Source organism: Schistosoma mansoni, assembly GCF_000237925.1.
Source record: "Schistosoma mansoni, WGS project CABG00000000 data, chromosome 2 unplaced supercontig 0108, strain Puerto Rico, whole genome shotgun sequence".
Taxonomy (NCBI): Eukaryota; Metazoa; Platyhelminthes; class Trematoda; order Strigeidida; family Schistosomatidae; genus Schistosoma; species Schistosoma mansoni.
The window spans coordinates 1,128,997-1,155,505 of record NW_017385999.1 but is presented as its reverse complement, the minus strand read 5'-3'; the positions used below and the strand labels follow the sequence as shown (position 1 = coordinate 1,155,505).

The following is a 26,509-nucleotide window of genomic DNA, read 5'->3' as shown; positions in this document are numbered from 1 at the left end:
GTAGTTTCGTGTTTTTCCAGTAGATCCTGTAAAACCTGGAACCTGTTGTTGAGAGTTGTCTTGAATTCATGGAGCTTGTCAGTATCTCGAAGGAAGGCTGTATTGAACCTTTGTAGTGCTGTTTGTCTAGTTATCCAGTCTTTCTTTAGCTTCAGTCTCATCTTGGCCACAACCAGGCAGATAGTGATCTGAAGCTATGTCAGCTCCTCTCCGGATTCTCACATCTTCCATTGATCTTCGGAACTTTTTGTTGATACAGATGTGATCTATCTGGTTCTCTGTGGTTTGGTCCGGTGAGATCCATATAGCTTTGTGTATGCACTTGTGTGGGAATATTGTGCCGCCTATAACCAATTTCTTGAAAGCACATAGGTTTGCAAGTCTCTCCCCATTTTCATTTCTCTCTCCTAGTCCATGTCGTCCAATTATATCTTCATATCCTGTGTTGTCCACTTCAACTTTAGCATTTAGATCTCCCATCAGGATGGTGAGGTCCTTTCGTGAGCACTTCTCTATAATTTATTGCAGCTTTTCATAGAACGGATCTTTATCATCGTCGTTGCTATCATTGGTGGGTGCATAACATTGGATAACGTTCATTGTGATCCCTTCCTTCATTGTCCTGAATGATGTTTTGATTATCCTGGATCCATGAAATTCCCATCCCACAAGTGCATTTCGTGCTTCTTTGGACAGCATTAGAGCAACTCCCCGAGTGTGTGGAGCATTTTCCCCTTCGTGACCGGAGTACAGCAGCATCTCTCCTGTACCTAGCCTTTGTTGTCCAGTTTGTGTCCAATGGGTTTCGCTGATTCCGAGCACTGCCATGTTGTATCTCCTCATTTCCATTGTTATTTGGCTGGTCTTTCCTGTCTCCCACATTGTCCGGACGTTCCATGTACCTATAAAGAGTTTTGCTCTGGTTGTTAGAAGGTACATCGGTCTCGTGACTTCCGAAGAATTTCGGCTTTCATCATGAGACGTCATAATTATTCCTTCAACTCGGAGGGCAGAGTTTAAATGGTTTGAATTATTTTTTCTGGTTAGCGTTTTTTTAGCGAGTTAGTTTTTCTACGGGATGGAGTCGCTAACCCCATGCCCAACCCTCCTCCTTGACCCGGGCTTGGGACCGTCAGTAACTCTAGAAGAGCTACAGGCGGAGTTAGGTATCATATAACTAGCTAGTTATCAGTGTTTGGTTATTCATTTATGTCAGGTACGATTAAATTAGTTATTCATGGTTCCTTTAGAAATATATGAATAACTATTTCATCCTAGTATATCTCTCTAAATCTTCCTTACTTCCTTTGGTTATTAAGTTATCAGGTTATGATCTACACTGTCTTCAAATTGAATACCTTACATATGCATTTCACATTATTGCAATACATTGTTTCACTTCGTAATTTCTTCTCTCTCATGCAGTTGAAATCGTTCAGTCGTACATATCCACAATCAACTGCCGGTCAACCTGTCCAACTGAGATTCGATGTAGATTCAGGTGTGTTTTATTATGCTTTTGTACCAACACAGAAGAATTGTACAAATGTGAACTCAACATTGTTAGTTGCAGAAATTTTTGTTCCAATGTCGATTCATTATCCACATGGAATGAGGACTCGTTTCATCCCAGAACAATTAAATTATAAAGTGTATGAAAATAATACTAATTTAATATTTGTGTATATGCCATGTACTTTGATCAAGACGAATATTGAACTTATAGAAATAACGATCATACCAAACCAAAATTAAGTTAAACATTCAAACAGTAATAATGATACTCGTCTATTAGTTTATCTGAAATCTGTATCCATTTTGTTGATTGTGAATTCGTTGTTATTTTTGCATCTTTTAACTTATTTTGGATAAACTAATGAAAGTTAACTTGATGGAATGTTTGAAATTTACTTTCATTTTGCAACTATGCCTAGTTGTACATTGGGAGAATACGTGAAAACAAGTATATATTGCATGGCAAATAAAATTAGATGCATTGAGAAGAGAATGCACATAGAGGTCACCTAACATCTATCACAGAAATAAAGAAGTGTGAAGCAAATAGTGAAGAATGAAAATAACACATCGCTCATAATTGATTATGACAAAACTGATGGATTAGACATTTTAGTATATAAAACTTTCTCACTGTTAAACCTCATACCTGTATGTTTGGTCTAAATCACCTTAATCTTACAATCAGAAACTTACTCATAAAGTAGCTCTATAACCACGGATCGAGACTATCAATATACCTAGATTATGTGGCATAAATCGGATTTCAGAAAAAAAATAGCCACATACAGAAAGCTTACATTATTCTCTCTCATCAAATCGCTTTGTTATATGTGAATCAAATCTCCCACTGACATGACTTTTGATAACCCGTGTTAACGAATGGTTAATGTCGAACCTTTATTGATGAAATTCTATTGAGTATAAGTATTGCCCTGAATAAAATACAATTATGTGGAGAATAAATCGTTAGTCAAAAATATGCAAGGACTAGGTAGATTGTGTATTTGTAAAAGTCCTGAATAAGCTAGAACTTTGACAACACACAATCGAGAATTAAAATCTGCAACAAGCAGACATCTTACAAGTTTTCATATTCATTGAATTCTCAATAGGTAATGTGGTCTTCTGTAAATGTAGTCACAACATAGTCATGAATTTTCTATAGAACATGAAAATCTATCTATAAGTTTATATATTGTTGTTAACAAAATGCATTTTGATATGTGTTAAATAACGACTAGATTGATACGTTGAATACATAATCAAATCTTAACACAAGTTCCAGTTCATAAAATGTGGTTATATTACATTTCAAAAGCATATGGAAGCGTCCATGTCACTCAATTGAGATACGTGAAAAATCGAAGTTCACAAACATCGTTTTGTCTCAAATAGTTATAATTTAGTGAATAATAGACAAAATTTAGTTACGAACCACAACTTGTGAGGTGTTTTCAGTGTTTACAACGTCTTTTTGTTCGAAATATGAAGACAGTCGGTTGTGTCTAAACTCGATAACGGTTAATTAACAAGGAAAAATCGAACTAAGAGCAAGCATTATGGAAACTGTTGACTTTGAACAGGGGTTGAACGACTGCACAAAATTACGAATAACTACTACAATAATTGATGTCAAGTCATTATTAATGAATGAATGAATGTTATAAGTACGTGTAAACATTTCAGAATATTACATGAGAAACTGGCGTTACAACATAATAGTAGAAATTGCTAGGAATAAAACTATTTGCTGAATAAAGGTAATAAGTAATATAAAACATTACACAGAAGTTGGAGTGAATCAGACCTAACAATAACAGTTTATTTAAAGTGAACTTACTTTTAATTTCTTGATTTACATAGAATACACTGATTCATCTTCTAATTGATTCTGTGAATTAGAAATCATTTGAATGAAACGTGCTGATCGGATTTCTGTTTCTTTTGTACAGTACAATAGTTAACTAATTATCACTAAAATGCACAAAAATACTGTTTTTTTTTATGATCTATAATTTGTGAACATTGCTTCAAACTTCAGCTTCAAGTGGTCCAACTGAAAAGTCATTATCACTAAATTTAAGTCAAATCAATGGTGAGATATTTATCAGCTTCGCAGTTAACTATTCACTAAGCATCATACATTAGCGTCATTAATAATACCGTCATTAATAGATTTTTATACGTAGAAATGTATTCAGATTCTTATCATGTCAATGTAAACATCAGGTCATAAGATTAGTATAGTTATAGAAAGAATTCTTTACAGGGGGTTCATTATAAAAACATTTTTATAATCGCTTGTAATTCATAAATGGATGACGTTTAGAATTCGATAATGTGTCATATGAATTTTAGCGAAACTATCTTTAGAAAAAAACAATCTTATTAGTGACTATTGTTTCGTCATCATGTTATTCCTACTGTATTTGGAAGAGAATCCGTCTTGTAGGAGCAAAAGAAATATCTTATTTATTGGAACCTCACTGAGCATTTTTCACATTTGATGGTCTCACTGTATTCTCGATGTTTAAATCCTTGTTACGAACAATTACTTTTTGATACACGTAAAATACTATTAAATGATGTATTAAAAAATATAAATTTTTTTATGTGAAATGATAGGTCTGCAATTTAACTTTCTTTATGTATGTTGACAACTTTTCTATCGGGTGGAGTTGAGGGTAATAAAATTCATAAATTTCTGTTCCTTATTTTCCCAGAAATCACTCATGTGATTAGTGCGTTCTGCCTTTTTCCTATGTGATGCAGACTAATTATATAGTCACTGTCAAAATAACACCCTTCCCATTTTATTGGTTAAGGTCCATGAACAGTTATTTTAGTCAGTTCATCATGTTTGGAAAAATAAATTTTCTAAGCATCCAGCCTAATATGACGGTTAATGGTACTTAACTTCTGCTGGTGAGCTAACTGTTCAACAATCTAAATGTTCATCAAAAACTGTAAGTCGTAAAACAACTCAATGCTAAACAGTTAATTCTATGAGAAGTAGAGTTAACTGATGTGGAATGCCAACAAAATTCAAAATGTAAAGTATGTGCACAAGTATAATACTGGAACTAAGAATTTAACCGAGAAATTGAGTGCCGACATATTAACCATTTTGTTTACTAATAAAGTGATAATATATATGTATGATGAAATTATTCATGAAGTCCCATGCAATGATAGTGAATAACAGGATAGTAGATTGTAATGTCACTTAAAAGGAATTACAGATATAAACATTGATTACTGTTCAAAGAGTTCATTTGATCTATCGTGTTTCTCAGTCTTACTCTACTTCACAGAAAAGTTTTGACGTCTTAGAACAAGCGATAATCTTAACTATTTATATTATTCACGTATATACGGGACTACGTTTTTTCAGTTATGTGCAGCCATTCACAGATTATCCCGCCAAGGATAAATTCGAATATGACTTAATTATCAACTGAATCACTGGACGGATAAATGAGATAAAAATAGGAAACATTCGAAACTGCCCATTTGTCAACTATTGAACAAATTAAATGCGTAGACATTTAATACCACTATCTCGTTTAGAGAAATGCGCTCTTTGTTACACTTTTAAATACCATCAGTACTTACAACATCGAAAAATCGACGACCTAGATTCGTTTATTTACCGTTGAAAGAAGTAGCTTTCCAGACAACCATTCACTTCACGATGTGTCTCTGCTGCACCTCCAGTCTCAATGGTATACATAACTAACCTCTCAAAATAATATACTGAAAAGTGATGATAAACAAGGTTCGATTGACTTGGAAGTTTCAATCTTCCAAATAAACCTGATTACACATCCGAAATATCTTGGGCGATTATTTTCTTTCTACTATTTTCATATACAAAACTAACGACAACAAAAACTACAGTTCAGAAAATTAATGAAAGATGAATCGTATTCCTCTGTTAGGCTTCGAAATGACAGAAGCTAGGGTCTTTCTCGTATGCTATACGCAGTAACTCATGATTATGACTCACTAACCATCTTGTTACTGCATAAAACCCTTCTATCAGTCGAACAAATATAAAAGAATTTGTAACCACTACCAACAGGCTTTTTAAACATATAGATAGAGACTTTATTTCAATACAAACTCCCGCTGAGTTTTACTCGTTGTTCGCTGGAGATGGCATTTCCTTTCAAATACATGTTTTATATAAAAATAATTTGGATTTCCATTACTGTCTCGTATTGTGAAGTGGCGGAAGTAACATTCTTGTAAGTTCTCAGTTGTCTCAGGAGCGACGCTCCCGTCTAAATTCCTACAGCAACGAACAGCTCTCTGAAATTCATATCAGTCTCATTATCTGAGTTAGACATGGCTGACAACAAAGCTAACTAGAACTGACATCGCCGAACTAGATTGGCTACTTCTATGGGTCCAATAATAGGCATTTCACTGGAGGCTAAAATGACGTTCCTAATTGGTGGGTAAACGGTTTAGATGAACAGTGTGGAGTAGAATATATTAGAGTAAAATATATTTTATACCCTTCCAGTTTGTAATCTCGACTTATTTACTGAACTAGTGTTCCACCGATCAACAATAACAACTCACTCTGTTAAGTTGATTAATTATCTTGAAAATATATGTAAAGCATATTCATGATACTGCTAACCACATCATTCGTAGGATTCACGTGAAGAGGAGATTTTTGTTGTCACCATTTACGAACGGTGTAAATAAAAACTTCGAGCATTACTCGTATGATTTGATTAACAAAACAGTGTTTTATTACTTGGATGTGTAAACCGTTTGATATTTGATCTAATGGTTACTTGAACAATAAATCAAATTAGTGTTCTACTGAATTAGGCATTTAATTATAAATAATTATGCCCAGGTTTTCAAACGGCTACAAGAATATCGGAAAATACTCTGTTCGATTGTGAAGAGTTATCGGTACTCGAAAACTATGATCAAAAGCTAGATGTCATCTATAGACACTTGTATGAGAATAAATCCACAAAGCATTTGACAGACTGAAGAAAAAGACAGCTGTTTGAAATCAGTACTAGAAACAATCAAAATCAAAATTCAGTTCTATGGGAGACATCAAAGACGATGTTCTGACTAAACGGAATTCCATAGAATACCAAACATGACCAGGATATATTATAAACAACTGCCAACTTTGTAACAAAATTTTATACTTCTATTAAGTTTAGTATTTGTATGCAGCTATTCGTGACTATCATAACGTGATAACAACCTGTTGTCAACTTTTCTATCTTCTACGCAACAAGACAATTGACTACTTACATATTCAACAAACTGTTAACTGCTCATTAAATATTTTCTTATAGAGTTGTGATGAACGAGAACTCAAGTGGGGACAATCGAATGTATTTGAATATAAAATTACAGAACATTTTAGTAAAATCTGTGGTCCATGCAGTAGATTCTTCATTTGCTGAATATCAATCAATCGTCTCGGACTTCATTGATCTTTCGTTTCCACAACAATCATTCTCTGTTCTCGTTCTTTTTTCTTTGATCTTCTTCACCTTCTGCCGTTAGGCAATTCACTATCGATTGATCATACATACTACTTATATATGTCATCTGTAGCACACATCGTCATTTAAAAAATTCTATATATAAAGGTATATCAAAATATTTCAACTTAAATTTCTACAATAAGTCATACAACGATTGATTCAGTGAGTAAATGGACTAGTTTATTTCTAATGCTGATCAATCGGTTTTATATGTGAACAACAATAAAATGTCACGAAACTTGAGGAATATATCCTTATTATGCTTTTCAATAAACATGTAGAACGTGAATCTATGAGAATATGATTTTCAATTTAAATGATTGTTTGGGTAATACGTATGGTGATATCTGAAGGGAAATCATCTATCAAACAATAAATTGAAGTATGATAAGCAAAGATGAATAGTGGCTAGCAGTGAAATCCAGCACGCGCGTTTCGTTCTATTAAAGACTCGTCGTCTGGATGTACCTGCCTATGGTTTAAAGCAGTATCGAAGCGATCCGCATAGGATCTACATATGTCTATAAGAGTCTGATCGATCACATTCCTGAACATCAATGGGAAGAATAAAACAACCAATACGAAAATGAATGATGTTTGTAGTTTGAAATTTTACTTACAAATTAGTATGCGGCATTCGTTTCAGGAAACACTCTGAAAGGAAGATTATCTTACTAATTGTTATTTTCTGAGTAATCATTTCAACTGTTTCCTCTTTTTTCATTACTTTAATCAGCAAAACTGAATGATTATTCTGGTTAGCGTTTTCTTAGCGAGTTGATTTTCTACGGGATGGGGTCGCTAACCCCATGCCCAACCCTCCACCTTTACCCGGGCTTGGGACCGGCAGTAACTCCCAGAGGAGCTACAGACGGAGTTAGCAAAACTGAAGAATTCCTATACTTTTTTTTATTTTTATGATTCCAGGCCATGAATGCTTGAAGATAAACCTGGTCTGTGGAAAATCCATAGTGCAATCCATAGAGCTTCGGAACATAATCAACATCATTAATATCTAACGATTACATTACAAGCTTGAGTTTTCTGTTACTGTAAATGGATTAAATATTTTCAGGCAATACACCAGCTTAAAAACTATGATTATCCATGTGACATTATCTTGAATTATTCATCAATGACACGATATTCTTTTGGCGGTAAATATTTCCTTCGTTAAAAGTACATCCTATTTTAATTTACGAGTCACAGCGTTATGTAAGAAGGAACACTGGATAATTTAGAAAAACTAGTTCAAAAAACGAAATTAAATGATTCATTATTCTGATCACATGTAAATTTAATTCTACTCAAATGCACGTTTATGTAAGTGTTTATTGAATTTACACTGATCCGTCAATCAAAGATTTGAGCGTACTTAAACTATGAATAACTCGCTAAAATGAAACATTTAGTAAGTGACTAGATTGACAGTATACGTCATTTCACCAACCACACATGACCTCTAAAACAGTATATAAACACACATTTTTCTAACTACTTTCATTTGGCAAGATGTTTCTATTCATTGCATTGATGTTGGTCCTTGTGTCAGTTTTTCAAAATCCATATATGGGTAAGTATCACAGTAATAGAAACTAGTTGTTTTCTTTAGCCAAGCGAACGCAGTGCATTACTAGTAATATTTTATAGAAAAAGAAATAATGAAGGGAACATGAACATTTTATTTCTATTATCGTAAAATATATGTGCACTTCCATCGTTATAACTTTGAATTTGCCTTGATTGCGAAGATACTCCAATAATAGAACTGTCCAAAATTTTAGGATTTCGTAGTCAACTACCCACGCCATATGTCAATTCTTATGAATACATTACATTCCCTGCACGGGAATACACAAGTACAATCGAACAAAATATATATTTTCATGTCTGTAGTGCGCAGAAAAGGTGAAGTGTGCTTGTAAATATGCAAATATTAGAATGTTATGTATTTGTATTAGTAAAACATTAATAGTCAGAGAATAAGAAGTTATAAGTCACCATAACCTACAAGTATTATTGTACAAATTACTTTTAGAGGTTCATGGGTAAGTCCATCTCAGTTGAATTCCGAAATAACTACGAATTGTTTGAATATTAGCTTTAAACTCGAATTTATTCTTGAAAGATATGTTGTATGTCACTGCATGTGATCTGTTATAAATTGGGAAATTAAGGTATAGGATTTCACGAATATGTAGAACTATTCAAAGCGGCTAGTTCGTAGCCAAGTAATACTTCAACTCTACTCATAATCCTTCTTAATCTATCTCTTCTTTCTTATCATTCAATTGGTTTACTTGTGAAATATTTTCGCGAACACGTTGCTTAACATTGAATCATCAACTAACCGTTTCTCTTAATAATTTTGTTGAATTTTCAGAGGATCGTAAGTGAATTTTTGCAACAGGCAATTGTTTTACCTCTACTCATAATCCTTCTTAATCTATCTCTTCTTTCTTATCATTCAAATGGTTTTGCGAACAAATTGCTTAACATTGAATTATTGACCAAGAATTTTTCTTTTTATTATTATTGAATTTCCAGAGGATCGTAAGTCAATTGTTGAGATATAGAATTATTTTAAATGACTAGTACTAATATTTTAACTCTATTGATAAGCTTTAGTTTATTGCTTGAGATCATTTCACATCATACAATCATTAGTCATTCACAAAATCTTACAGAATTCATCACAGAATGAAGCTAACAGAGAAAGTTCTTAAGTCTAATCATTATGAACGTAATCACGGGTTACACTAAACAGACAAGAAGACGTCATTTCAGTTTCAGAAATTATAATTATCCTCTGTTGAACATCCGTAAAATGGTTTATTTAAGTATTTTAAACTACATTGGTAAACTAACTCATTGATGTATCGTGTGCGTAATGTGTGAATTACATCTGTAATTTTCTTTTTTGTCAATTGTGTGAACTGTTTGTGCCTTTCGTCTGAAGCTTCTTATAATTTCTGTATAAATGTTCAGCTATTACTGAAAGTTCACGAGTTTGTCATGGAATTGTTTCTGGAATGAAGACAATATCTATGTCCTTCGTGAGTAGATAACATTAGTATGCATAATAATATGTTAGTTAGTTTATGGCCAACTCCTATTTAAACATGGGTAGATGAGTTCTGGAAATTGGAGAGAAATCATACTACAGAAATAGGAATTTGAAAATTTTTATCATTTTATTATTGTTATATACATTCGAATGTTACAAAGTTGTTTCAAAACTACTCATGATGAGATGTGGATTCATCGCAAAATCTTCTTCAGTTATCCACTTCAGAGCAAATGTCAGTTTTCGAATTACACTAATATTCGCAATTTTTCATGACTGAAGAATTCAGTTTCTTGTTTTTTTTTATTCGCTAAAAAGATAAACTCACAATTTATTTCATCATTAACACATATAAAAATGTTATTTCGCTAGACGATTGTCTGTGGGACTCGGGTGAGTAACTTGATGTTTGTAATAGGATTCCTTATACATTGACTTTTATATTCATATACAATTGCATTAGTGTCAATAATTTGTCAAATATATACCAATATTAGTCTTTTAATAATATGGGGATCATTAAACGATTAAAATATATACCATGTGAAACATTATTAATTTATGACTATATCTATTTCTGAATTGCATATGCAAAGATTCCATATGTGAATATGGACTGATCGAACTCAGTTAACAATATCACATTTAATGATAAGACCTGGATAACAAAATATGTTAATATTGAAAACGCTTTAAAATTTGTCACTCATCAAACAAGCTTGAATAATCGCATTGGTCAATGATGGTTTGATTTATTTGAGACTTTTTAGTCACTTCATGAGTTAACACATTCTTATTATGAATGTTCACTATGACTGTGACTGTATTATCAATAGTGTATACTACCTTTTTTAGTGGACATCTGGCTGACAGATTGGTACGTTTATATAGTAGAATTTCATTGTGTTAATTTAAATCATTTATCGCTCTTCTCAAAATACCTCGAATTTATAATTGAATAAATACTGGAACCCAAATAGTGTGCTACCATTGACAAACATTCAGTTTACCCATTTGCTTCTTCGTATATTTCGGAAGTTATTTTGACTCTTTTTGATCCCTTTTTGAAGGGATATATGTTAATCAATCGAAATGTTGTTTGATGCAATTTTGGTAAATCTAATACACACTGAATATAAAACGATAATTTGGAGATTGTATTCAATGATTCAACTTACAATAAACTGAACATTTCACTCGGTAGACTGATTTCAGCTTTTTCAAGGGAAACGAATAAGGAACAAATGTATCTAGGACGAATAGATAGTTCATTAATTATCCATGTATCAAACAAACCATTCAGACATATTCAGATGTTAAGAAGACACAATGTATAAACCTTGTATTTATTATATCCAATTGTTATGACACTTGATTATTTCCATTGAAGAACGTTATATCAGACTAATCAATGAAATGTTTTATTTATTTGAAGTTCATTCATTGGGATTTTCAAGAAAAATATCATTTCCTCGATTATGCCTTATATTAACTCAGAGCCGAAGTAGTGTGGATTTATTAGTTCGAATTTAATCGAACATTCATATACTAGTAGTTTAATGTTTCGTTTGTGTATATTTTATTTCCTGTTCAGCATAATGCATCAGTAGAATTGGCGAAAGATGTACGTTCCCCGTCATTCCGTACAATTAAACCTGTTTTTCATTGTTTTGAACGACATTTCATATGCATTTGTCATGATAAATAACTTCTCATGTTGAAAAATGCTATTTGTATAATATTCTGTGTTGTTTACTGCAAACTAAGACGTAACACCTTCCATGACCACGTTGGTGGTACACTTCATTTTTAGTGAACACATAATTTCACATCAGTATTCTATCCAACATTTAAACTGATAAAGAGAAATTTTCCGTCTTGTCTAATATGTACACATTTAACGTCTGATTAGGCAAGTAAATCGTTCATTCAGCAGTATCATATGGTCAGCAAATGACTTTTTACAAAATATCGACAGATACTCGTTACTGATGATTGAAAACAAAATTTCTAGCATAAGTTTGGAATGTGAAGAGTCATTAATCTTGATAAATAATCGAGTATAACTCAGAAAATAAGAAAGTAATTCAGTGAATACTAAGACGAAAAATAATAATTCAAATATAGACAAATAGTGAACTTGGAGTCGTCGAATTCTTATCCGAATTCAAGCTTATTAATAAAGTGAAGAGTAGATCAGCCTCATGATCAGTGCCTTAAGCGAAATCTAATATTCAAAAGTACACTTGTATTACTACTCCGTATTTGGTAAAATTCGTCAACTGAAGAGATTCTACAGTTACTCCACATTCACTTGTACGAAATTTACATTTCTATATGATTCTTATCAATGCCTACATTTGTAATATTTATAACTTACAATTTCTATTACAGAAAGTCAATAAGACCCTGGTAAATTGAATTTCAAGTTGTTTAGATGTTTTCATAAGTTTCTCACAGACAACTTTACAATGATATATGAATACGGGCATGGAAAACATGTTATCATTTATGTTGATTCTTCCACCAGTATTTGTTGTATTCAGTCACCAAATAAGTACATCAGCTCCACTGAGAACAGTATCGATGCAGTCAAAATCTACGAAAACCTGATATGCGAATAAATTCTTCACAAATTTGAAAGATACTTAATCGATAAGTGATGTGTGGACGAGAATGACAATGTTTGGTTGTATTGATGAGTCACACTTAGATAGAATGACAAGTGTTATGTGTTATATATATATTCCCCTATCCTTATTATGTATTGACTGTTATTGATTGACTGTTTCTCGTGTCGGATTTTGGTGTGGAAATATATTGACGTTGTAGTCAGGCTAATCTCGTGTTTTTGATCTGAGTTGTGTTGAAGTCTTGTAGAATAGACACTGGGTGGGAATCTAGTGTAGATATTCGTCTAAGGTAAATTATCGTCCCACATACGTGTAAAAAGTGAAAGGACTGTTATAACCAGAACACTAGAGTTATAAGCAGCATCCATACGTTTATAACAATAAGAAATGTCCTCCATTAACTTTAATCGTTAAATTCATTTTGTTAAATAGTTCGTACGTTTTATAGATAGCATCTTATAAAGTTCTTTTACAACGTGTTATTTATCACTAGATGGACGTAAGTTGTTGAGATTTAAATGAATAATGAACCTATTCATGTTTTCACTTCTACAAACTAACAAAATGATCTCAGGTTGAGTTTGAGCAAATACAATGACCGCTAATAATGGTTGAATATTGAGACCTTAACCACTCGTTTTAACAATGGGACAGAAGACATTGTATAATTTTCCCTAAGCATGTTCCCAAAACTCGCTTATTTCAATGACCAAAATCTTAGAAATATATCAAACGATAAACTAGCGTTGATTCATGGTCTTCCGTGATAATGTTTGGAGACCTCATCAAGTATTTTGTCTTTCCTTTACTCAAATAGATTGTTGTTTCCTCCTGACAGTTGTTTCCATTCAATTTTAGTACAATCTACATATCCTGTATAGAAATTTTAAATCATTCATTGTTTTGTTTTATTTAGAAATATGGAAGGCGTTAATCAAACGTTTGGAAACGATCATTTGATAATGCGGAATATCTACTCTTTGTTTGATCTAACCTTTACCAAAACGATAACCGAAATCATGTTACATTAATTCACTTCTATTATGTTTTTAAAGTAAATATTTTGTAACAGTAACAGGCTTCTTTTCTGTAACCAACTGAAATATAATGACAGGAAAATCAAGTTTACATTCGTTATTCATTTAAACCTACGGATTTCGGCATCAATTCATGACTTCAGTGATACAAATATTCTGGCAAAGAAAATTGTAAGATGGAAATTTACTCAGCAGGTTGATCGCTACTTCATAACAATACAAAGTAGTATATCTTGAGGGATTGTTTTTGTTAGCCTTATAGCTAAAATGAAGCTGATTAGAGCGGTGAACTGGGTTGTCAGTTAGCTACTGGAATAAATGGTAGTAAACAACGTTTGTTGTTAAAATTAGTTCGATCCGTCAGATATTTGTTTGGTATTTGCATTCTGAAGAATGAGTACTAATGATGGAGACTTTATGCTCTTGAATGTAAATTTTGAAAAAATTATGAAAAACTGTTATTTAACATTCAACTAAAATTTAAGTCTGCGAAATGTTTAATTCATGTATCAACTGCTTTGTTAAACGTCCATTTTCTGTTTAATGGAACATGATTGATGAATAAATAAATAATACGAGAACTATTTTGAGCTGACATCTTCAAAAGCAGTTCATTTACTTGATTACCTTCATGTAATTTAGAAATAGACTAATATGGTAATGAGAGGTTTACAGAAACATCTGACTTCAGCCTCAGCTGTTACAGATACATCTAGTACATCATGTTTGTAAAATTATGTGTAAATTGAAGACAATATTCATGAAACAGATCACAATGAAACAAATGAAGAAGATTATCCATTCACTACAGTTCACCAATATGAAAGTCACTACACATCAACTAATTGTCATTACATCAATTTAAGCAACAGATTATTCTCGGAAGACAGTCAGAATAAGTATGAAAAGGATGACAGTGTGTGCATACAAATTATCAACCGATTATTAAGAACGTATTTCTAACAGACAGAAAACTAATTTTTAAGTATTAGTTTTATTTATTAGATGGAATGAAGCTAATCAGAAGGAGAATATAAATTGTGAGTGAATCTACTGACAAAAAGTTATGGTATGAAACAAGTTGGTTAGTTGATAAACAGTGTGTATAATCATTCAATTTCGACAAAAACAGTATCTTTACACTACATACCGTATGATGCAGAAAAGCGGAACCCTGATCAACCATGGTCAATGTGTAGTGTTTACGACTAAAATCTATCAATGTTGTTGATGACCTATAATGTTTTACAATTTGTCATTCGACTGAAGACATTGTAGGAATACTAAATGATTGAAGTGTACAATTCAACAAAACAGTAAATCTTTTATTGAGTAAGAATAAAGTACCAGTAATTCAGGATACAATCTATAGCTTTACACCTATCCAATATAAGAGAAACTTGGTTAGATGCCTCACTAGTAGAGCAAATAAGATCTGTTCTGTTGATACTTTAAGTCAATAACTGCAATTTATCTATAACTCACTGACAGTGATCGGCTACCCTGCTGCGTTCATTAAAAAGTACATGTGTGATACGAGGAAGACGTCGGATATTTCAACTGTTCGTAAGAAACCTTTATACATGAAATTACCATTCTACGGGGATGTAGCTAGTGAAACTCTGAAAGATAGGTTAACAAAAGTAATTAGTAGAGCTTTCTACGCAGTCTATCTCACATTGACTTTCTCGAGTCGACCAGTCATGTCTACTCAAACGAAGGATAAGTTACCTGAGTTGGCCTCCTCCATGTGCATTTATAAGTTCAGCTGCTCCTGTGGAGATAGCTATATCGGGCGTACTACTAGGCAACTTAACCAACGAATGAGTGAACATCTACCAGTATGGTTTGGAAAGGGCCAGACAAAAACAATACGCAGTTCTATCTTGGCACATCTAATTGTTAGTGGTCATATTGTTGACAAATTGAAATCATTTCAAGTGATCTATCGTATACCTCCATCATTTCCCAACGGAGTTCGCTCCCGTCTACTTCATATAGCAGAAGCCATAGGAATTCGTGCATTCCATCCCAATTTATGTGTACAGAAGAAATTCGTAACACCCCTTTCCCTTCCATGGCCGGACATAACTTAATAAATGACATTATTATTTGTAAAATTTTTGTTTATTATCTTAATTTTGTTATCATTTACAGCTACTAGAGTATTTATCATAGTTGGAAGCGTGAGTCAATTGAAGCTAGACCACCATGGAAAACCTGGAAACACTGGACGGCCGTTTCGTCCTACTATGGGACTCCTCAGCAGTGCGCATCCACGAACCCGCTCTCGCGAGCGAGATTCGAACCCAGGACCTACCAGTCTCGAGTCGAAGCCCTTAATCGATAGACTACTGAGCTGGCATCCAATGGTGTTAATGTATAACTTCAACTGATCCACTAGAGTATTTGTTATCATTTTTTTGTAATTTTCTACCTCTTTCCGTTTCTATTCTTCACTATTTATTTACTTACATACTTCTTATTACGTAATGATTTTAATGTTTTGCGATTACTATTCCAGACTATTTACCCACGTTTGACCTCCCTATTTCTTATGTTTAATTATTGATAAGACTTTTGATATCGTAATTTACTATTCTTACTACTATCAGTACACCTATCTTCCCACTATCAACTTGTAATTTTAACTATTATTATGCTTGGTTACATATTCTATTTCATTGTGATTATTATTGACTCAAATAGCCTTGTAATTGGTCTAACATTTTCATATAAACATTCATGTATATTAAAGTAAAGCCTGATGACGATCTAATTGAAAACAATACTGTTCACTTACTGATGTTGTTCTAATTTTCACAATGGGAATCTTTAAAATTCAGGATACGTTTTACAATTTACACTGAATAAACTCCCAACTAAATATTTGTTGGAAAATTATTTAGGCAAGTTTGTGAATTGTAGTTGCAGAATAACCACTATTCAACCTGATATTACTCAAGTCAAAAATGTAGATCACGTTTCTACATGGAAATTATAAATATCATATAACTCAACCAGTCAGTGAGCATTCCTTTATACAAAAAAGGGTATGCAAATGGATCAGTTCAAGAATAATTTTACAAAATATGAAGAAAAAAAAACTGATGGAATAACATTAAGGTCACGTCGGATTTTTTTAATAAATTATTTTTGTCTCCCTTAATCAAAAAAATTTCATCCCATTTTCCAATTTTTTTCAATCCGTTTCGTCCAATGAAATTTCTAGTTGTAAATGCGTTATAATTGGTTATGTAATTCTTGAAATTCGTATAAAATCTCAGTACTTCATAACATGGACGTCAGTAACGTGCAAATCAGAGGCTCTGTTGTTCCTCACGTAGTCACAGAAACGGAAAATGTATTATTGAATACATTGTGTCTGGTAGCATTTCCATCACTGGAAGCGTTAAAGAGCGCCATTAGAACTTATGAAATAGCAACGTACTGCCTTTATGCGGTGAGAGATTCTCATTTCCATGGAGATCGAAAGCCGTATGTTACATTTGTATGTTGTAGAAAGAGCTATAAAACACCTTGAGGTACTTCGCAGCCGATTAGACGAAGGAGGTAATTTGATTAGTGTTATTATACTGTTCATTGAGGACTTCAGTGGACACACAATGTCCGGCCTTCATCTTTTGTAAGTTTTTTGAAGGTTATTGGACTGTTGTTCGTGGTAATGTGCATCACAATCACGAGTGCAATTCCCTGAGGTACGACTGCAACACATGTGTTAGTGGGATATAGATTGGATTAAGCATGTTTTATGCATGATGGTGTTGCTGCGCGCTGATTGGTTAATTTTAAACCGATCACTCCGGGCATATTATTGCAGAAAAATCTATAAGCTTCTTATGCATATACTATAAATATATGAACGATATTTAACTATTGATTGCTGATTGCTGATTGCTGATCACTGATCATTATTATTTTGAATACAATTTCATTCCTGTTCAACGTGTTCTGATTTTGGGGTCTTGTCGAGTGTCATCGTATAAGAATACTAAGCAATAGGAATAGCTGGGTCGTTTATATAGCAAAAAACACAATTATAACAACATGGATGCGCCGAATAACGGCGGCGGAATTGGAAACAGTGAAACCACTGTTGATATCTGGAACATCAGCATTCAATGTTATACACTACACGTACCGATCCTATGGGAAACGTCTTACTGCTCAAGATGTTTTCAATATGCGTCACAAAGTGTTCTCACAGGCCAACCTTCCTGGTAAGTAATGTGCATATTTATACTATTCACTGTAGGTGATTACGGTAAATTGAAAGATCACATTACGTCACTTGGTGGCCGTTGTGATTATCAATTGGATACAGATCATAGTCTTCTTCGTTACAGCAGACCAGATTAATTTGTGTAATAGGTTTTTAGATGTTGTTGGTTTTGATGGGACATACAAAACCAATAATGAAAATATATTTCTGTATCACGTGGTGGCTCTGAATGTGAATTTCATGGCAATACCTGTTTGTATTGCATTTATAAGTCGCGAAACATCGACTTTGCTGTCCAGTTTTCTCTCGTTCTTCCGCCAAATGAGTAACAATAGAGAGGTTATCGGTATTGTTACCGATGATTCACCTGCAATAGCTGCTGCCATAACGCAGGTGTATCCCAATTCACACTACCTTTTCTGCCGCGTCTACCTGCTTCGAAATGTAATCGAGAGGGTAAGCTTTCCTTTCTTTAGAATTGACCCATTCATCGTATTCGTAGAGGCTACAATCTGATCTTCTTCAAATATTCTACCGTCTTATGCTAATAAAAATGTGGAAATGTAAATCGAAATATGCTTTACAATGTATTGTAGCTTCCAAAGGTATGTGTCATTTATCGAAGCAGCAGACGGAAATCTCTACCAATATTTGAGAGACCAGTTATTGTCCAAAAAGCACAAGTGGTCGAACGCTTATAGACCATATTCGATGCTTCTAGATCGAAGTAATACAAATTTCGTTGAGACGACCCATCGAATTTTAAAGTTGCATAAGCTGAACAGAAAAACACCTGTGTTCAGATCGACATTCAGTGTTCTGCTTCGCACTGGATATTGGATAGAAGCTAGAGTTCAAAAGTACTCCACTGAATGCCGTAGCAGAGCTGTGCTGCGTGGCGAGCCACAACTACGTCGTCTTCAGGAAACACTTACACTTGCTGCATGTCAACTGCTGAAGCGGCACTTGCGTGTTCCTGTTACTGACTTCGTATTGTCGGGGGAGTTCTTCACGGCCGTTGATACTACAGGAACATACACAGTCTACAGAAATCCTATTAGTTGTTCCTGTATCCTTTATGTAGAACACAGAGTCGTATGTCGTCACATCTTGGCATACTGTTCGCACGCTAACATCGAAGTTCACAGAGAAAGCATTGGTGACATATGGCTGCATTCCAACAGCTACGTAACCAGAGTAACGATTGACAATGAGTTACAGGTACAAATCGGGCAGACAAACGTCCTAATATCGATTCACGGCTTATGTCGGGGTATGTCCGCGGAACAGTGTACCGCTGTCCTTAACTATGCTCATCAGTTGCTTTACGATGGATTACCTACTACCATCACAATGCCCATCGTCCGAAATACCTCAGGCACCAACCGTCAACAGAACGTAGATTTGGATGCTACCTCAAATGATAACGAGATTGAAGTAATATCTATGAACTCAGAAGAGTTTACGGACCGAGACAATGAAGAAGACGAACGTGCGCACAATGACCGACTGTGTGATATTTGCCATCTACGTCAGCCGCCCAGTGAAATAGTTGATGGGAGTGCTTGAATTTTTCGTCCATGCAACGCTATGTTTCATTCGTTCTGTGCCTACGACCCATCAGAATTATCACCTGGGTTCAACTGTCCCATGTGCGGCGCTGTCACGGACTCACAGTAGAGTCATTGATCAGGACCTAAGGACCTGTGAAGAGACCGAGTAAAGGCCCTTTTCAGGGCCACCCACAACTTGATTTAAATTTTGTTTGAATTTCTTGTTTCCATTTTAAGGAGGAGTCATAAAACCATCAACAATTCCTTTTACATTCATATGATTTGGTTAATAGGTACAGTAGAGAAATGTAGTAAGATCAGTTCACTAGTACAACAAGATCATTTCTATTGCTTAGGTCAAGTGAACAGACACTGATCATTCATTACAATTCCATTGTAATGAAGCTGTAGATTAATAATGATCATCGCTCACTTTATTACTTTGCAAACGGCTTTTCAGGTTTTTCAAATTTAAGGTTTCAGTAAACGATTCCGTAAAGAAAACAACGTCACATAATGAAGACTTACATGTCTAACAAGTCATTAATAATAATGGGACATACGAAATGTAATAAGAATGTTTCGTATGGGATTTATCACTGCATTGAAAAATTCGATACATTGATAAATGTCATTTAGACGTCTGATAAATAAATGTACAGTTTAACTTAACAGATTGAGAATACCATATTCTAAATACATAATGGTTACTTGATACAATTGACCTTATTCCACATTAAGTCATATCATTGAAATAGAAATTTATTTCGCTGTACATAGGCTTGTTCATTGACACTTCATTCAACCTATATTACACATATGCCTGTCAAATAAAAGGTAATTTTTTCAACATTCAGCGATTTAGTGTTTGACAGTATAAGAGGAGTAATTATTATCCCTTTGTGACGGAAAATGTACGCACAGTTTTTCATTGTTCGTCTAGTATGTTTAACAAAGGGAACTGTTGAATTCGGAAATATAATTCCAGTCTTTCTAATTAATTAACGTTTACAATGTTATTTACAATTGACAATAAAAAAATTCCGATCATTATTTTGAAAGGCTGTGCACTTAAAAACCATTGGCTGTTAACATTACCTGCCCAAAATATGTTATGCCCATCTCACAAATACAATTACCGTATTATATGATGACTGAGTACAACACTAACATGTATTTTAGGTGATCATTAATAAGTGATCAACTACAAAGAATGTACAGATCAAAAATATTTTATGCTTTTAATGGATTTACAAAGAAACCTTGATAACCTTGATATTGCGTTCATTTTCGACACACCCTTTTCAAAGCTAAAATGATCAATCATTTTTTGGTATTAAGAATAACGTTTTGCAGAATAAGAGAACTATAAAGATTATTTGCTTTTTTCTCAAACATTATTTACTAATTTCAGATAGCGTAAAAAGTTGCTTCATTTACCCATCTTTTACGGTTAGCGTGACTTCGGCATGCCCCATTCACTTTCTCTTCATCATAATTTATTCATATATTTACACGAATATAACGTTTATTAAATCAGCGAACTATGTGTTAAATTAACTTATGGGAATACTTAAATGAAAATGTGTTCACTAATTGTGTATTAAACACTTGAGACTACCCTTTGAAATTCAATAATCACCATTATATCAACTATTATGTAACAACTGTCAATTTTTTTCAAAAATTAACTTTCAATGATCTACACATTATTATTACTACTCTTGTCACGACGATAACTGATAACTTTAGTTGCATTTCTACTTTATTACAAAAAAAAATTATCCCGATATACATTCACTAACAGGAGTATAGCAGGGTAATGAAATGGATTTGTTTTTGTTTTTTTCGAAGTTAAAATTTTTTACAAAACTCAGATGGACACAGTGCCAAAATTAGTTCATTATTGTAAATAATAATCGAATGTACAAAAAGTCAATTCTTGCATTCAATAAAAGCACTTTATTCTAGTACGATTTGAACGAATCAGATTACAAAGCTGTACCATTTACGACCAATAAAAAAAAATTATTACAGATGACAAAATTTTTGTTCATTTTCACTTGAGCACACACTTTCAAAAACAAGTTCATCAATCACCAATTGCTTAATTTTTTTCAAATCTTTCATTTTCGAAAAAAAGGGTGGTAGGGGGATAATACGAACCGTGATTCTAATGTCAACCCAAAATCTTCATGCCAGATTACCGCCAACATTTAGTTCCAATAAATGTGCTTTTTTTGTATGACATATATTTACCAAACTTTACAAATACAATGTATTTGAAATGCTACAATTTTGTCCATAAATAGATTATAATACTTAAATTCAAATCATTAATCTATATACTTTGAATGAACCATGGCAACATACATGGTGATACACTGAAAAAACCAAAAATAAATTCTTCAATCATCACTATTAAATGTTTGAATGTATCCAACCTTTTCAATGGCTTCATTGGAACAGATTATATTATGGACACAAAATATGCACCATTTATGATAATGATAAATAAAACACTCATGTTCATAGTAATAAACTCATTGTATATGAGGGAGTAAACGTAAACTGGACAAAAACAGAGTTATTTGAGTTATGAGCAAGTATGATCTAATTACCTGCATAGTTTATCCAAGTCTTTCGTCGCATTTGACAGAAACTATAACCATATACTTTTGAGCTCAAAAACAATTGTATTTGACTAATCTTGTAGTGTGTACTACTGATATAGACAAATATAAGTAGTATATATCATCAATCAAAAGTGAAATACCTGGCAGAAGAAAGTTAAGAAGATCGAAGTAAAATGATAGAGAACAGAGAATAATTGATGTGGAAATGAATGAAGTCTGAGACAATTGATCAATATTTTACAAATAAAGTAGATACTGTACAATTCTCAAATTTCACTGAAATGTTCTGTATTATCGTGTTCAAATACATTCGATTGTATCCATTTGCATCCACTTTCACTACAGACGATCGAATGATAATGAATGAACTACTGTTACTAGTTTTACGTTGTTTTAAAAATATATCGTCCTAACACTTTCATATCATTATTGAACAACCTCTTAGGTTACTCCTGGTTGGTTGCAAATAATCTTTCTTAAAGCACTGGATTTGCATACCATTCAAACTGATGTCATAATTGACAAAGAAGCGCAGTCATATAATTCATTATCACAATTTTGTACGTTTGTTTATATTATTCTTTTGATAATACGTTTTGTAGTTTCATGTTGTCATTGTACATGTCATACATCATTATTGCAAAGAGCAGAAAGACATTCTTTTATTGAACCAGTCATTTGTTCAGCAGAATGCATTTTAAAAAAATGGACTAACTAGTAATCGATAAACTTCATGAAAGTTAGTAAAAATAAACGGTGGTGCAGTTTCGTGGATTAGTTGAAGCGAGACATTGCCACTGCAGGATGCCAGCTCAGTGGTTTAGAGTTTAAGCATTCACGTGCCAGACAGACAATTCCTGAGTTCGAATAAAGAGGACGTAATCGTGGATGTGCACTACTGATAAGTCCCATAGTAGGACGAAACGGCTGTCCAGTGCATCCAGGATTTCCATGGCAGTCTAACTTTAATTAACTCATAAATTTAAACATTAAAACACTACAATTATCACAAAACCCTTTCTGATGAAAATAGAAATATTATTTATTATTATTATTGAACTGATGCAGAAAATTATGCGATCTTTCTGTATAACTCACACACACTATTAGTCTGAATATACGTTTTTGGTGTGAGTATGTATCAGATTTGCTATCGGTTATTGATAGCAACGTCTATTGACATTTGTTTATCGTTTCAACATTGCTTTAACTTTGGTTGCACAAATCAAACTGTTTCCGTGCTAATTTATCTGTCTGTTCATTTACTTTACTTTACTTACTTATGCCTGTTACTCCTCATCGAGGAGCATAGGCCGCTGACCATCATACTCCATCCAAACCTGTCCTGGGCAAACCTTTCCAGTTGTTCCTAGTTGTTATTTATCCTTTTCATATCTGCTTCTATTTCCCGGCGTAATGTGTTCTTTGGCCTTCCTCTTTTCCGCTTCCTTTCCGGATTCCAAGTTGAGGATTTCCTCGTGATGCAGTTCAGTGATATCCTCCGCCTGTAGCTCTTCTAGACTTGCTGCCGGTCCCAAGCCCGGGTAAAGGAGGAGGGTCGGGCATGAGGTAAGCGACTCTATCAAGTAGAAAAACTAATTCGCTAAAAACGTTAACCAGTTTGTTTATTTATGTACACTAATTAATAAATGAAAAGTGTAATAATCTAATGTTAATATTCAGTTACAATCAATTATTCTGAGTAAAACCGGTTGCATAAACGATCGAGTTTCCGTCTATTGATCATAAAGAACTCATAACTTTACAAGTACTCAGTTAACATGCATTTAGAAGTAGAGATTACTAGTGGTTCAACTACATTTAATAATAAAACAGGTTTTGAAATTCATGTTTTGACACTCCGCTATACATATACACCATCAATAAAGTGTAAATTTACTAAAAAAGGAACTAAATCAACTATGCTTTTTAATATATAGTTGAAATCGTGAGTCAATTGAAGCTAGACAACCATGGAAAATCTGGAAGCACTGTTGTGAGATATCAACATACTGAAGACATTGATGAAATTGTTGCCTAACTTAGTTGATTGGTTGAAGTTGTACATTAACAGCGTTGAATGTCAATCAGCTCAGGGGTCTATCGGTTAAGTGATCGCGTGTGATACTGGCAGGTCCTGGGATCGAATCTCGCGCTGCGAGATCGCGGTTGCACACTTCTGGGGGGTCCCACAATTAGACGAAACGGCAGTCCAGTGGTTCAAGGTTTTATATGGTGGTCTAACTTCATTTGACTCATGATTTCGACTGTATATAAAAATTACTAAAAATCTCAACTTGCCTATATAACATCAAAGTCATTTCCATTTTATCCGAAACAGAGATTTTAGTTTGACATAAATATACTACTTAAAAATGTTTTAAGTATACTTTGTATTATTATATTTAGTGAATTAGTAAATATTAATTAAATGATATGGTCGAATCCATTTGAAAACATTTACAATTGGCTAAGCAGATATAGTGACTCTTCATTTCAAAGAATTTCATCATGGATTTGAACAACCACCCATTACGATGCTTATCACTGTTGATGCTTTGTATCTTCACTGTACTACATCACATATATTTGTATGTCAATGAACAAGTAATTCATTCTTCCTTTCCAATTATTCATGGTAAAATTACCTTCTTTAAGAGAAAATTGATTGCTTATACAAGAACGATCAGAAATCAATAATCACTGAATGTCTTTTCATTGATTGTTCATACGAAAATGTATCAACAATTTATTTTACATATACACTTTTGTTAACAGATTAGAATAATTTTCTACTGATGTTAATGTTATCTGATTTTAGATTGTGAGGTACACGTTTTGCATAACACATTACCAAGCTAAGAACAAACTGTAAACGGTGTTTGTATGATAATCACTGAAACACATCAATAATAGCTTTTGTATCATAATCGATTCATTGCTATGAAAATGTATTCATCTTAGAAGATTTGCAGACAGTAAAGTATGAATCGTTAGTGTACGGAGCTGAAACTTGGAGAACTGCTACAACTATCATCAAAAAGGTGCAGATATCTCTTAACATTTATTTACGAAAGATGATCAATGTCCAGTGACTGGATACAAAGAGTTGCAACCACCTACTGTGAGAGAGAAACCAGCATGCAGCTGAAGAGGAAACTAGGAAAAGACGCTGGAAGTGTATAGGACATGTATTGAAAAAATCACTTAACTGCATCACGAAGCAAGCGCCAAATTCAAATCCTGAAGAGAAACAGAATAGAGAAAGACCGAGGAATACATTAGCACGGGGATTTGAAGCAGAAATCAAAAGGATGAATAGTGACTAAAAACAATAAAAATGAAACGCTCAGGAAAGTTGTTGTTGAAGAATCCTGATGGACGGCTTATGATTCTTCATGAGGGAGATCTGGCGTAAGCAAGCAATTATCAGCAAATGAAAGTAGAATTCTTGCGGGCCGAAGATAATAATGCAGTGATAAAGAAGAATGTCCAAAACAGTTATCCCAAATATCCAGTTCACACAGAATAAGTTGTTTCTATCGAGATTGCTAATATAACTCAATGCAGAGTTAAGATTATATCCTGAGTTTTCAAAGGACGAAGCTTAATATCAATACTCATGAGAATATTATATAACTCATCATCTTAAGTTATCTGACAAACATGTAACATTTGAACATGTTAACGTGAAACAGATTGCACAGTATATTCTGTATAATATTGGTAATCTGTTTTAAAATATAAACATTCTCACGATCATCGATCTAACTTCCAACTGCCCTAGGTGGACTTTCCGTGTCCACCAACCCGGTTAAATCTCCGGACAGTCGCTATTCGTCCTCTCAACTTCGTAAACAACAGTAATGACACGAGAAGGCAGTTAGTAGAATTTTCCTGGTAGAAGCTTTATACGCGTGGCCATGTGAGAGCATTTGGATAGGAAGAGCGGACTTTCCTCACTCTTCGCCGTACCAGCTCATTTGGTGGCCGGTAATATATAGGTTAATTAATATCATTTGTTTGGTGCATTTCGGAACACTGAACACTTAGGGTAAACCTTGGTCAATGTTTGCCCATTCTAGAAGTTCTTTATATCTGTAGATGTGTACTTCCGGCAATGTACGTCCACAAAATTAAATGAACAAAAAAAAACTACTATAGACTCATTATAATAAGGAACAGACAATTTTTTCTATCTCTATTCATTGCTAATTATCAGCTTGTAGTTAACTGTCAACATATAGTACTGACATAGATTGTATTGTGCTGATTGACAGCACTGTTA

The 26,509-nt window shown here is 33.6% G+C and overlaps 2 protein-coding genes across 2 annotated transcripts; both read left to right on the top strand.

Moving 5' to 3' along the window:
• Nucleotides 1-1,329: 1,329 nt before the first annotated feature.
• On the top strand, nt 1,330-1,755 carry Smp_194180 (hypothetical protein; the record flags this gene model as incomplete). The annotated part of the gene is made up of 1 exon (XM_018791645.1): nt 1,330-1,755. The coding sequence occupies one exon, from the start codon at nt 1,330-1,332 to the stop codon at nt 1,753-1,755; it is 426 nt and encodes a 141-aa protein (XP_018645249.1).
• A 6,809-nt stretch (nt 1,756-8,564) lies between these two features.
• On the top strand, nt 8,565-13,826 carry Smp_180620 (hypothetical protein; the record flags this gene model as incomplete). Its single annotated transcript, XM_018791644.1, has 10 exons — nt 8,565-8,625; nt 9,091-9,100; nt 9,436-9,441; nt 9,600-9,605; nt 10,492-10,512; nt 10,975-10,996; nt 11,714-11,743; nt 12,514-12,531; nt 13,246-13,251; nt 13,669-13,826. 10 exons carry the CDS (start codon nt 8,565-8,567, stop codon nt 13,684-13,686), a joined length of 198 nt encoding a protein of 65 aa, XP_018645248.1. The 3' UTR covers nt 13,687-13,826.
• Nucleotides 13,827-26,509: the final 12,683 nt, after the last annotated feature.